At 40.2% G+C, this 15,128-nt stretch overlaps 1 protein-coding gene across 4 annotated transcripts in view; it reads right to left on the bottom strand.

Moving 5' to 3' along the window:
- The window catches only part of KIAA0586 (KIAA0586 ortholog), a 122,505-nt gene that overhangs the window by 49,342 nt on the left and 58,035 nt on the right, over nt 1-15,128 (bottom strand). For all 4 annotated transcript variants that reach the window (XM_055133626.1, XM_055133628.1, XM_055133627.1 and 1 more), the window contains exons 25-27: nt 8,547-8,800; nt 6,596-6,672; nt 1,919-2,059 (exon numbers count right to left, since the gene is read on the bottom strand). In XM_055133626.1, coding sequence (XP_054989601.1) covers nt 1,919-2,059; nt 6,596-6,672; nt 8,547-8,800 — 472 coding nt within the window. The remainder of the gene's footprint in view (nt 1-1,918; nt 2,060-6,595; nt 6,673-8,546; nt 8,801-15,128) is intronic.

The raw sequence follows: 15,128 nt of genomic DNA on the forward strand, positions 1-15,128 counted from the left end.
CATATAAAAAAGACTGGAAACCATCAGTGTTAGCGAGGATGTGGTGGAAGGAACCTCAGTTCACTGCGGTAGGACTGTCATCTGGTGCAGTATCTATGAAAAACAGGATGAAGATTCCTGAAATAGGAATAAGGATAGAAATTCCATATGACCCAACTTTTGGCATCTACCCTATACAGAAAATACATTCATCTGAAAAGGCCCATGTACACCTATGCTCCTTGCAGAGTTAAGTATAACAGCCAGGATATGGAAATCATCCAAATGTCCAAGAATGGATGAACTGATAAAGAAGGCATGGTACATATACACAACGGATTATGATGCAGCTGTAAGGAAAGACAAAATCATACAGTCTGCTACCACATGGATGGAACTAGAGAATTTCATGGCAAGCAAAAGAAATCAAAGGGAGAAGGACAAATACCAGATGCTTTAACTCATCTGTGGTATCGAGAAAAACAAGGAAACAGACAGTATGGGGAGGAAAACACATACACGTTTGCTATGTTATCCTACACACATTAACAATACTGTAAACATGTTACCTAAACGGTTTAAAACAAAAATCAAACAAAGATTTTTTTAAAAAAAATCTTGGCAATCTTTTTTTCTGCCAACTGTATATAACCACACATGTAGGGGCCCAAGAAACCTCTGTATTATTCTTTTAAAACTCTTCTTGCCAGATGGGTAGAGGGAGAGACCTTGGGCCATTAGCAGAGGGATACTGCTGCTGGTGGTATGGAGCTGGAACACTGAATGCCTGAAACTCTTATCAAAAACTTTGAAATCATGGTGAATCAACAACAAAAAATAAGTAAAAAGGAAAAAGTATAAAAGGCCCTCTACTTCTCTAATCAATCTTTCTCTTTCTCTCTCTCTCTCTCTCTCTTTTTTTTTTTTAATCTTTGGGCCATATCCAGCAGTGTTCAGGGCTTACATCTCAGTTTACACTAAAGGATCACTCCTGGAGGGTTCAGTGGACCATATGGAGTGTCGAGGAATAAAACATGGGTCAGAAAAATATTGTTTTTCTCTTCTCCTTGAGTCCTTTGCATAGTTTATTCAGAGCCATGCCGTTTTTGTATGGACACAGTAAGAGATACATTGAGGCTAGTAGGGTAGCTCTACTGGCAACATCTTGTCACAAACTCAGACTACAGACTCAGGCCAGATTAATCATTCCTAACCCTAGCAGAGTACGAATCTAGTTATTACTTTTTGGATCATGACAGCATTTGTCCATGACCAAGCTCTTAACTTATAGTGAGGCATTAGGCACTTTGGCCAGGCCCATCTCAATGCCAGGGTAGCACATAACTCACTGCTTGCCTTGGGTCCATCCTGTCCCTCGTTGGGACCCTGCTTTTGGGGGTGCTAGGAAGTAAGGGCAGCTGAGGCTTAGGTCTAGAGAACAGATGTCCAGGAGGAAAATATCATGTAGAGTCAAAAGATTCCCAGGTTACAAAAGCATAGAATCTGCTACTGTCTTCCTGTGCCCATACAAAAGAACAAGGCTCTGAATAAACTATGCAAAGGACTCAAGGAGAAGAGAAAAACAATATTTACAAGTCAACAGAGCACAAAGAAAGAAGTTACAAATAAACACAAAGGAATAGGAACACTGTGATGGGAACAACCCAATAAACCTAAACTACCTGAGGCTATGTTATGTTATCCTACACAAGTCCTCAAATCCATACTTTTAATTTTAAAACTCTCACCTCTTTATTTCTGTAGCAACCTTTGACACATCCTCACACAGACCTGCTCTGGTCTTACACATCTCTCATCTTTCCTCTACTCACTCATCTCTCTAAACTTCTTCCTAAATATCTTAGCATGTGACTGCCCAAGACTTAGCACAGCCTAAAAATTTTGCTTTATTTTATTATCATGAAGGCTTAGAAATTACCTCAGAAACTTCGGAGTGACAGATGGATTGCTGCAAAACTAAAGGCTCCTGGTTTTGTTTGGCAAGAAGAGAAAGAACTGCATCTGCATGAATCCTCTTATGGGGCCTAATCACCTGTCCTTCACTGGGAGGATCATCTTCCTGAATGAAACACAGAAACAGTCAGTTCAACCAAAAAATTTTATCAATAACATTTTCTCAATTTATGATTAATAAAACTTAGTGGTCCTCAAAATGGTCATATTAGCACTTAATGCAACAACAAAAAAAAATCTATCAAACAAGAACATTTTTCTCAATTTATGATTAATAAAACTTAGTGGTACTCATAGTGGTCAAATTAGCACTTTATGGACACTGTGTGCATTTAATTCTCATTTCCATTCAACTATACTGGAAACGTTTCATCTCAACTATAAAGAATATGAAATAATTTGATTACATTCAAATTGGTGATCTAGGATAGAAAAATGACACAATCTGTCCCACAGAACTGTTACTTTGATTCATAAAAATGGGGGGCCCCCCCAGGGGTGGCCAGAGGCTAATCCCAGCTCAGAGAACCATCAGTGCTGACGCCACAGATTCAACCCCCAGTGCTTGGGATTGAATCCACAGCTTTCACGTGCATAGCATGTGTTCCCGCCCCTTGAGCTATCTCCCTGGGGCCTGGCTAATGAATGTTCTCTACAGTGTCATCATGTTTTGAATTCTGGATTCTTATTAAAGCAGTTTCTACAATGTCACAATGAGGGCAAAGTATTTGTAGTAGAGTAACAGCCTGGACTACAGCCCAAATAAAAAGCTGCAAAAATATGTTTTATTTTCAAGTTTTTGTTCTTGTTTTGTTTGGGGGCCACACCCAGTGGTGCTAAGGGGTTACTTCTGGCTCTGCACTCAGGAATTATTCCCTGCAGGTTCGGGGGACCATATGGGGTGCTGGGGTCAAATCCAGGTCAGCTGTGTGCAAGGCAAACGCTCTACCTAATGTAGTATTGCTCCAGTCCCCAAGCTGCAGAAACATGGTAAGGAACCTACAGACATATGTTTGAACATACTGCACATTTTTCAAACAAAGATTTGTGCATGAATATTAATAAAAAACTATTTGTAACCGTCAAAGTAGAAGAAATGCAAATATCCATTAACAGCGGCTTGAATAAACAAACCACTCAAAAAGATTATACTTTTGTAATAAAAAAGAAATGAACTATGATATAAATACTGCAGTCTAATTTCTCAAAATGCACTGAGACCCATGTGGGGCCATATAACTGAATGTCACTGTCACTGTCTTGTCATCCCGTTGCCCATTGATTTGTTCCAGTGGGTACCAGTAACGTCTCCATTGTGAGATTTGTTGTTACTGTGTTTGGCATATTGGATACACTACAGGTAGCTTGCCAGGCTCTGCTGTGTAGGCAGGATACTCTCGGTAGCTTGCCGGGCTCTCCAAGAGGGGCGGAGGAATTAAACCTGGGTCAGTTGCATGCAAAGCAAATGCCCTACCACTGTGCTATCACTCCAGCCCAACTCAATGTGAGGAATGCAAAAAGATTTTTAAAATATGCTTTAAAATAAAACTCCTTACAACTTAGTATCAGTAAATATCCCATTTGTATATGTTATTTCACATATATAGATACCCAGGATCACATAAAAATTTTTCAGTTGGAAAAGGATCACAGGTGGAAAAAGTTTTAAAAAGGCCTCCATTACAAGATAAAAGGTTGATATCCAAGATCTATATCCAAGATCTATAAAGTGCTCACAAAGATCAACCAAAAAATAAAAATATAAAAGCCCCATCAAAAAATGGGAAGAGGAAATGAATAGACATTTATCTGAGGATGGATGGCCAATAGGCACATGAAAAAAAATGCTCATATCCACTTAATATTAGGGAAATCCAAATTAAGATGACAATGGGATATTATCTTACACCAGTGCGAATGGCACATATCAAAAATACTGAGAACAATCTCTGATGGCAGGGATGTAGTGAAAAGGAACCCTTATCCAACTGCTGGTGGGAATGCTGCCTGGTCCAACCCCTATGGAAAACAGTATCGAAGGTACTCAGTAAACTCAGAATTGAGTTTCCACATGACCAGCGATTTCACTTTTGGGTACCTATCTCCAGGACAGAAAAACATCCACCCAAAAGAATGTATGACACCATTATTCACTGCAGCACTCAGGATAACTGCTCAGATTTAGAATCAACCTAAGGTCCAACCTGAATGTTGAGATTAAGTATCATGAAAATGTAATATATACACAATGGAAATAGTAAGCAGCTGTAAGAAATGATGAAATCATGTAATTCACTGCAATGTGGATGGAACTGGAAGACACCATGTTAAATGAAGTCAGAAGAAGGAGGATAAACACAGGATGAAATCACTTACATGTGGTTTTTAGAATAATTGGATGAGCGAATGTAATGTTTTAAAGTGGGGAGTTAACCTCGGCTCCAGAGTACAGGAAGGAAAAGGAAAGAGTGAGTGAGGGGGGAGGAGGAGAAGAGACAGATGAGAAGCAAAGGGGGGGCATGTCAAAAAATTAAGTATGAAGGTGGTGTTAAGAAATGACAGAGCCAAATATCTGAACCACAGAGTCAACAACACTGAAATCAACAGACCCAAACTTTAACAATCGATTTTAGAAAGGTTCCTGTCAAGAGGGCAGGCTGGATGGAGGGGGTGGAGGGTGGGGTGTGGGAGGAAATCTGGGAACACTGGTGGAGGGAAGTTGACACTGGTGATGGAATTCGACTACTAATAACTTTGTAAATCACAGTGCTCTGAATAAAAAAAAATGATTAAAAACTTAAAAAGCCCTCTACTATAATATAGATGAATCTCAAAATTATGCTGAGCTAAAACATCTAGACAATAAAATATAAAGTGATTCCATTTATCAAATTCTAGAAAATGAAATACTCTATAGTAACAGGAAAGAAAAAAGTAACAGGAAATTCCCCCAGGAGAAATATGGAGGATATGTCGAATTATAAAATGGGGGAGAGGGTGTACAAAAGAGGATGAATAACTTTTTAGATAAATGTCAAAAAATATAAATTTTTTAATATCTTTTTTAATTGAATCACCATGAGATATACTGATACTGTTTTTATTTTAATTGGTTGTGGGGCACATACAACAGGGCTAGAGGATCCTCCCAGCTCCATGCATGGGCGTGTTCCTGATGGAGTCAGGGACAGTGCAGCACCAGAAAATCAAACTCCAGGCTCCAGGCCTCCAACCTTTTGAGCTATCTCACTGGCCCAAATCACAAAGCTTTCAAAATGAGCAACAATAATGGCAATGCTTAATGAAGGTTCTGGAAATGAAAGTTGAGTATAACTATCTTTCTCTGATTAAGCGTTATAAAAATACATAAAGGGCCACAGAGGCAGGCTGGGAGACAGAAGGGAAAGTGGTGAAGGGTAGTGGACACTGGTGTTGGACACTGGAACATCATATGCCTGAAACTCAATTACAAGTATCTTTGTAATTTTGTGATTCATGGTGATTCAACAAAAAATAATAATCAAAGTAAATTTTTTTTAAACTGGGGGAGAAAAAGTATATGAAGGTCTGGAGAAAGAGTACCATGAATAGGGCACTTGTCTTGCACAAACTGACCCTCGTTCAATCCTGGTACCCCATATAATCCCTCAACTCCAACTAGGAATGATTCCTGAGTGCAGCAGAGTCAGCAGTTAAGTCCTGGGCACCACCAGGTATGGCTCCAAAACAAAACAAAACAAAACAAAACAGAAAAGATTTCAAGTCCTTAAATAGTTTTTCAGACTGGAGCAATAGCACAGAAGTAGAGCGTTTGCCTTGCATACAGCCGACCTGGGTTCGATTCCTCCGCCCTTCTCGGAGAGCCTGGAAAGCTACTGAGAGTATATCGCCCTCATGGCAGAGTCTGGCAAGCTACCCGTGGCGTATTTGATATGCCAAAAACCGTAACAAATAGTCTCACAAAGGAGACGTTACTGGTGCCTGCTTGAGCAAATCAATGAGCAACGGGATGACAGTGACAGAGACAATAGTTTTTCAAAAGAAATTTTCCCATATTATTTCTGTATATTTGTGTGTAAGTGTGTGTGTTTGTATGTATATAAAAATGTATAATATATTTAAATGCCAATTTATTCTTCAGTAGAACAAGAGAATAACTAGGGTGAGTACCCATGGGTCTCATTTCATTTTTCATCCTGTTTTAGCTCTGGGGCCCCTGGTGGTGTGCAGCCTATTCTCAGCTTAATGTTCAGGAATCAAATGGTGCCAGGGATCGAGCCCAAACTCCCACATGCAAAGCATGTGCTTTCTGGCATATCTACTTTCATTTTTGTTATTTGGGGGGTTACTCCTAGCTCAGTACTTGGTTCTCGGGCTACACCTGGTTTTACTCAAGGCTTACGCCTAGCTTTGTGATCAGGAATCACTCCTGGTGGTGTTCAAGGTACCAAACATGCTGCCAGGAATTGAACCCATATCAACTGAGTGCAAAACAAGCACGCTTCCCACTGTACTATCTCTCTGGCCCCTCATGGATATTTTACTAAAGTTTGGAATTCAAATATATGAGAAAATTCCTATTCAATGGCAAAAAGCTTATCAGGGTATTTTTCAGATAAGTATGAAATCAATACTCTCTTACCATTTCAAAGGCATCATGCAGAGTACTGGATAAACTATCATTTAAATTTGCCAGGCACAGCTCTCCATCTACTAAAACTAGAAATTAAAATATAAAAGTTTAGAAAAAAGACATACAAATTTAAGTCTTACTATAAAACCATAGAACATTAATTTAAAATTGTACAATAAAATAAAATTCACAAGTTAACTCACAAACTTATTAGTGTAACTATTTAAGAACAAAAATTTTATGACAGATGAGAATTTTTCTCACTTCAACTTGTCAAAAATTCAAAGGAATTATATGTAACTATGAAACTTAGAAACACTCCTATATCACTTTGATCTAACTAAAATTGATTTCGATAAAAAAAACTGAGGGGCCAAATAGACAGTACAGAGGGTAAGGTACTTGCCTTGCAAGTGGTCAACCCAGGTTCAATCCCAAGAACCATGTATATGATTCCTCAGGTACCCTCAGCCCCACCTGGAGTGATCCTTGGACACAGAGTGAGGAGTAAGCCCTGAGCACAGCCTGGACTGGTCCCCAAACCAAAAGTAAATAAATAAAGTGGAAAAACTGATGAATTTTTCCCTTTTTTAACTTTCCTGACGATGCTGGTAATGTTTAGATGTTTAAAGGTACACTTTCTAACTAAGCAATTCTGCTTTTAGGAAATTCTGCTTTTCTAAGGAAATTCTAAATGCACACACGCGCGTGCACACACACACAGCATAGCCATTATACCAGTGTGAAGAGCACAAAACACTGAAAGGAATCTAAATACTATCAGTGAACAGTGATCTAATAGACTACACGGTCACTAAGATAATAAGGTTGACTTACTCGTATTCAAATAGAAGAATGTACACATATATTATTCGATAAAAAGAGTTCAGGTTTCGGGGCTGGAGAGATAGCACAGCGGGTAGGGCGTTTGCCTTGCATGCGGCCGACCCGGGTTCAAATCCCAGCATCCCATATGGTCCCCTGAGCACAGCCAGGGGTAATTCCTGAGTGCAGAGCCAGGAGTAACCCCTGTGCATTGCCAGGTGTGACCCAAAAAGCAAAAAAAAAAAAAAAAAAAGTTCAGGTTTCAAAATAATATGCATAGGGGGATGAAGTGATAGTATTATGGGTAAGACACTTGTCGTGCATGTGACTAACCCTGATTCAATTCCCAGCACCCCATATGGTCTCCAAGTCCTGCCAGGAGTGGGCCAGGTTTGACTCCTTCCCCCAAAAATAATAAGATTCTATTTTTAATGCAAAGTACATTACACACATGCATGCATAAAAATAAAAACAAAGCTAGAAGAGTATTCCCCAAACTGTTAAGAGTCTTATGTCTTGATGGTGGAATTTATAACGGTGATTTAACTATTTAGCTTTTCTAGACTGAGATTACAGTCCAGAAAAGCTAACTTATATAGAATATATATTCTTTTAACTATACCATGCACTTGTAAAAATATTAAAACCAGTAGTGTAGCGTAGAGGTGAGCACATACTTTGCACATATGAAGCCCTGGGTTCAACCCCAATGGAAAAAAACAAATCAGAAACAAAAAACCTCAGAGGCTGGAGAGAGTGTATGGGGGTTAAAATGCATGCCCTACTGGAGACTGACCCTAATTCAATCCCCAGCACACATAGTTCCCTCCCCCTGCCCCCAGTATAGCACTGAAGGCCCCTGACACCACCAGGATGGCTGGGTTATCTCCGGCAACACAGGGCCCAAGAAGGACAGCATCCTCAGCCCCTGTCTTGAGCCACTGGACAGTTGGTCAAGAATCACCAGGAAGAGCCCCTGGGTCTCCTGAGCACCACTTGGGAGACATCATCCCTCCCCCCAAAATGATCAAATCAAAGTTCTTGAAACATAAATGGTATCATTTGAAAACTCCCTTAAGTATCACTCAGGAATTACCATTTAAACAGTGCAATCAATGGACATAAGTTAACTCACTTTTGGGAGCCACTGTTTGACCACAGTTAAGTAAAATCTCTCCCTCCGAGATGGGTTTATCTAGAGTTTCTGTTTCCGTGGCAGTAGCGCTTACGGTGCTCTCTACAGAAGCTGAATCCGAACTTGGTGTCTGTACAGGGGAAGGGGCCTTGGGGGCAGCAGGAAGCGGGGTAAAGGGAACTGTCTTCGGGAGCAGGGGCGGAGCAGGCAGATCCAGGCTCACGGGCTCTTCATCCTTGGCCACAGACATGATGCTAAAAGGAAAAATAAAGTTATAGATAATTGAGTATATATTAATTCTAATATTAAAACAGAGAGTCTCTTGCCTGCGCGCCTGGCTGTCTTCTCTGGGGCCCCCCAGAGGGAATGGGCTCCAGCTTCCCTCCCCGCCCCGAACAGAGCTCCCAGTGGCTGAAGACCACTGGAACCTAGCCACAGCCATGCTCAAGGCCCCTCTCCACACATTCGGACAAGCCTCATGCACGAAGGTACTGGCAGAGGAACCCAGGTGTGTGTAATCCCATCAACGGCCAACATCCAGAGACTTAAAAGCAAGCTCCCGGAAGCGCAATCTTATAACCTACTTCTCCCTCTGGGAGAAACTTGCAAGCTACTCAGTTTCCTGCCCACATGGGAGAGCCTTGCAAGCTTCCCATGGTGTATTCATATGCCAAAGCCAGTAACAAGCTGGGTCTCATTCCCCTGACCCTGAAAGAGCCTCCAATGTGGCATCATTGGGAAGGCTGGGTAGAGAGAGGCTTCTAAAATCTCAGGGATAGAACGAATGGAGAGGGTTACTGAGACCATTCAAGAAATTTGACGATCAACGGGATTTCGGGATTCGTGATTAAAACAGATTTAAAAATCCCCACCGCCAGGAGAGATGGAAGAGAGGATCTCAGAAACCCCAATAGGGACTTCCCAGAAATACAATCTCCTCTCAGATAGAGAATTCAGAGAGGAAATAGTGAAGATGGTTCACGAACTCAAAGCAACTATGGAATGAACATCCAATAAATTAAGGGAGGATATCGATGCAGCATTGCAACGCTCCACCAAGATAATCCAGGAAGAAATGAGAGCAGAAATTTCAAAGCTATGAACAGAAGTGACACAATTAAAAGAATCGGTAGATGAAATAAAAAACTCAGCAGGAGCCCTCAATAATAGAATGGCTACAGTCAAAGACAGAATCAGTGAGCTTGAAGATGAGTTGCAGAAAGCATATAAGCAACAACAAATCTCAAAAGATCTCAAAATGGCTCTTGAGCGAATTAGAGTCCTAGGGGATGACCACAAGAGAAGCAACATAAGAACTATTGGAGTACCAGAACCACAGGGAACCAATCCCAATGAAAAAAAAACACAAAGACATCATTGCTAAGAAATTCCCAGAGCTAGAGAATGCGGGCATCCGCCCGCATTCCAAGGAGTCCGAAGGGCGCCAGCTAAAAGGGACCCAAACAAAAACTCCCCAAGGCATATCATAGTCAGAATGATGGATTCCGTGGATAGAGACACAATATTGCAAGCAGCAAGATCAAAGAAGGAAATCACATACAAAGGAGCACCCCTTAGATTCACAGCAGACCTATCAGAAGAAACCTTCCAAGCCCGAAGACAATGGTGGGATATAGTGAAAAAACTTAATGAAATGAACGCCTCACCAGGAATACTTTTCCCAGCTAAACTCTCAGTTAAACTTGAGGGAACCATACACTATTTCACAGAAAAACAATAGCTCAGGAACTTCATAGACTCAAGACCAAACTTAAAAGAAGGACTAAAAGGGCAACTATAAGACAAGGAAAAACCCTAGAAGAACAACAGACCCTACAGAAAGATGGCACAAAATCCCATGACAATAATTTCTCTCAATGTTAATGGTCTAAATGCACCAATCAAGAGGCACAGAGTGGCAAAATGGATTTGGAAACTAAACCCAACTTTCTGCTGCCTACAAGAAACACATCTGAATAGTCAGAGCAAACACAGACTCAAAGTCAAAGGATGGAAAACAATCCTGCAAGCAAACAACTCCCTCAAAAAAGCTGGGGTGGCCATACTAGTATCCGACAACATAGATTTCAGGCTGAAAAGGATCAGAAGGGACAGTGAAGGTCATTTTCTACTTATCAAGGGATAGGTACAACAGGAAGAAATCACACTCTAAAACATATATGCACCTAATGAACGACCAGCTAAATACTTAAAAGAACTCCTAACAGAATTTAAGGGGGACATAACTAGCACCACGATAGTAGCTGGAGACGTCAACACTGCTCTATCACCTCTGGATAGATCAATAAGAACAACACTCAGCAAGGAAACAATGGCTCTGAAGGAAGAAATGGAGGAGACAGGGCTGATAGACCTATACATGGCTATACACCCCAAAAAGAAAGAATACACATTCTTTTCCAGTGCACATGGAACATTTTCCAAAATAGACCACATTCTGGGTCACAAACTATACCTTAATAGAATTGGGAAGATAGAAATTGTATCAACTATCACTTCAGACCATGATACGCTGAAGATGGAAATTAATCACACACAGACATGGAGAACCAAATCAAACACTTGGAAATTAAACAACTCACTGTTGAACAATGAGTGGGTCACAAAGGAAATCAAGGAGGAAATCAAAAAATACATTGAAACAAATGAGAATGAAGACACAAGCTACCAGAATCTATGGGATGAAGCTAAAGCTGTGTTAAGGGGAAAATTTATAGCTCTGCAAGCTTTCCTCAGGAAGGAAGAAAGGGCCTATATAGATAGCTTGACTTCACAGCTCAAGATCTTAGAAGAGGACCAGCAAAAGGAACCCAAACCAGATCGAAGGAAAGAAATAATAAAACTTAGAGCAGAAATTAATGATATGGAAACCCGAAAAACAATCCAAAAGATCAATGAAACAAGGAGCTGGTTCTTCGAGAAAATATATAAGATTGATAAACCACTAGCAAGACTCACAAAGAAAGAGAGAGAGAGAACCCTAATTAAACCAAATCAGAAATGAAAAGGGGGACATCACAACAGAAACCAAGGAGATTCAAAAGATCATAAGAGACTACTTTGAAAGGCTGTATGACACAAAACAAGAGACCCTAAAAGAAATGGACGAATTCCTTGATTCCTACAATCTCCCAAGACTGAACCAAGAAGACTTGGAATACCTGAATAGGCCCATAAATATCAAGGAAAACGAAACTGTAATCAAAAGTCTCCCCAAAAACAAAAGCCCAGGTCCAGATAGATTCACTGGCGAATTCTTCCAAACATTTAAAGAAGATTTGTTGCCAGTTCTCTTCAAGCTTTTCCAGGAAATTGAAGACAGGAACCCTCCCGAACAGTTTCTATGAAGCACATATGTCCGTAACGCCAAAAGCAAACAAAGACACCATGAACAAAGAAAACTATAGACCAATATCTCTGATGAACACCGATGCGAAGATCCTCAACAAAATACTAGCAATCAGGATCCAACAACTCATCAAAAAGATCATACACCATGACCAAGTGGGATTCATCCCAGGGATGCAAGGATGTTTTAACATTCGGAAATCAATCAACATAATCCATCATATAAATAAAAGTAAAGATAAAAACCATATGATCATATCAATAGATGCAGAGAAAGCATTTGACAAGATCCAGCACCCATTTCTGATGAAAACTCTTGCTAAAATGGGTATAGAAGGGACTTTCCTCAAGATAGTCAAAGCCATCTACCACAAACCTACGGCAAGCATTATCATCAATGGGGAAAAACTAAGGGCCTTTCCTCTAAGATCGGGGACAAGACAAGGATGCCCACTCTCACCACTTCTCTTCAATATAGTACTGAAAGTACTAGCAATAGCCATTAGGCAAGAAAAAGATATTAAGGGCATTCAGATAAAAAAGGAAGAAATCAAACTCTCACTATTCGCAGATGAAATGATACTATATCTAGAGAAGCCTAAAAGCTCTACTAAGAAACTCTTAGAAACAATTGACTTGTATAGTAAGGTATCAGGCTATAAAATCAATACCCAAAATACCATGGCTTTCCTATATGCAAACAATGAAACAGAGGAAAGGGACATGAAAAAAGCAATCCCGTTCATAATCGTACCCCAGAAAATCAAATACCTCGGGATCAGCTTAACTAAAGAAGTAAAGGACCTCTACAAAGAAAACTATAAAACGCTACTCCATGAAATAAAGGAGGACATGAGGAAATGGAAACATATCCCCTGCTAATGGATAGGGAGAATCAACATTGTCAAAATGGCAATACTCCCCAAAGCATTATACAGATTCAACGCGATCCCTATAAGGATACCCATGACATACTTCAAAGAAATGGATCAAGCAATCCTGAAATACATATGGAACAATAAATGCTCACGGATAGCTAAGACAATTCTGGGGGAAAAGATGATGGGAGGTATCACCCTCCCCAACCTTAAACTTTACTACAAAGCGGTAACAATTAAAACAGCATGGTACTGAAACAAAGGCAGAGCCACAGACCAATGGAACAGAGTGGAATATCCCAACACACAACCCCAAATGTATGATCATCTAATCTTTGATAAGGGGGCAAGAAATGTGAAGTGGAGCAAGGAAAGCCTCTTCAACAAATGGTGCTGGCATAACTGGAAAACCACATACAAAAGAATGGGCTTAGACCTCGACCTGACACCATGCACAAAAATCAGATCAAAATGGATTAAAGACCTCAACATCAGACCACAATCCATAAGGTATATCGAAGACAAGGCTGGCAAAACCCTTCACGGTATTGAAGCTAAAGGTATCTTCAAAGATGACACAGAACTAAGCAATCAAGTAAAAACGGAGATAAACAAATGGGACTACATTAAACTAAGAAGTTTCTGCACCGCAAAAGACACAGGGATCAGAATACAAAGGCAATCTACAGAGTGGGAAAGGATATTCACCCAATACCCATCTGATAAAGGATTGATATCAAGGGTATACAAAGCACTAGTTGAACTCTACAAGAAGAAAACATCCAACCCCATCAGAAAGTGGGCCAAAGAAATGAACAGAAACTTTTCCAAGAAAGAGATATGAATGGCTAAAAGGTACATGAAAAAATGCTCTGTATCACTAATCATCAGGGCAATGCAGATCAAAACAACCATGAGATACCACCTCACACCACAGAGAATGGCACACATCCAAAAGAACAAAAGCAACCGCTGTTGGAGAGGATGTGGAGAGAAAGGGACCCTTCTACACTGCCGGTGGGAATGCTGACTGGTTCAGCCCCTTTGGAAAACAATATGGACGATACTCAAAAAATTAGAAATTGAGCTTCCATTTGATCCAGCAATACCACTTCTGGGAATATATCCTGGAGAAAAATAAAAGTATAGTCGAAATGACATCTGCATCTATATGTTCATCGCAGCACTGTTAACAATAGCCAGAATCTGGAAAAAACCCAAGTGCCCGAGAACAGATGACTGGTTAAAGAAACTTTGGTACATCTATACAGTGGAAGACTATGCAGCTGTTAGAAAAGATGAAGTCATGAACTTTGCATATAAGTGGATCAACATGGAAAGTATCATGCTAAGTGAAATGAGCCAGAAAGAGAGGGACAGACATAGAAAGATTGCACTCATCTGTGGAATATAAAACAAGAGTAGGAGACTAATACCCAAGAATAGTAGTATATAATACCAGGAGGTTGGCTCCATGGCTTGGAAGCTAGCCTCACACACTGGGGGAAAGTCATCCCAGATAGAGAAGGGAGCACCAAGTAAAATGTAATTGGAAATCCAGAGCGGGGAGCGGGGAGGGAGATGCACACTGAAAGTAGACTAGAGACTGAACATGATGGCCACTCAATACCCCTATTGCAAACCACAACACCCAAAAGGAGAGAGAGAGAGAACAAATTGGAATGCTCTGCCACAGAGGAGGAGCGAGGTGGGAGGGATGGGATAGGGGGGTGGGAGGGATACTGGGTTCATAAGTGGTGGAGAATGGACACTGGTGGAGGGATGGGCTCTCGAACATTGCATGAGGGAAAAATAAGCACGAAAATGTGTGAATCTGTAACCGTACCCTCACTGTGACTCACCAATTAAAAAATAAATTATAAAAAAAAGAAAAGAAAACAGATTTAAAGGTACTATATCTACCTTAGTAAAATATTTTGCTAATCTGTCTATATTACTATAATTAAGCAGATTTTTAATAATAAATATTTTCATGCTTTAATCCAAGACCACCTTGAAATTTCTATCATCCATAAAATTAAATCTACATGGGGATATGAGGTAATATGAGAGTGAATTTACAACAGTAAACTAAGATTCATGTTGTGAAAAAATTGCTTTTCATTTTCTTAATAATATGATAGGGCCAGGGAGATAGCTGAAAAAGGCTCTGGTTCAACCCCCAACACTGAATATTTCCCAAGCACCACCGAGTGTACCTCCGCAAGAAAATTTGACAGATGTTTTCATCTTTCCAGGAAAAACAAAATTAAACAAAACAAAATTAAATCATTTGTTGTGTTGGAGAGATAGTACTACAAACAAGGTAGTACTT

This window comes from Sorex araneus, chromosome 3 (assembly GCF_027595985.1).
Source record: "Sorex araneus isolate mSorAra2 chromosome 3, mSorAra2.pri, whole genome shotgun sequence".
In the NCBI taxonomy this organism is placed as follows: domain Eukaryota; kingdom Metazoa; phylum Chordata; class Mammalia; order Eulipotyphla; family Soricidae; genus Sorex; species Sorex araneus.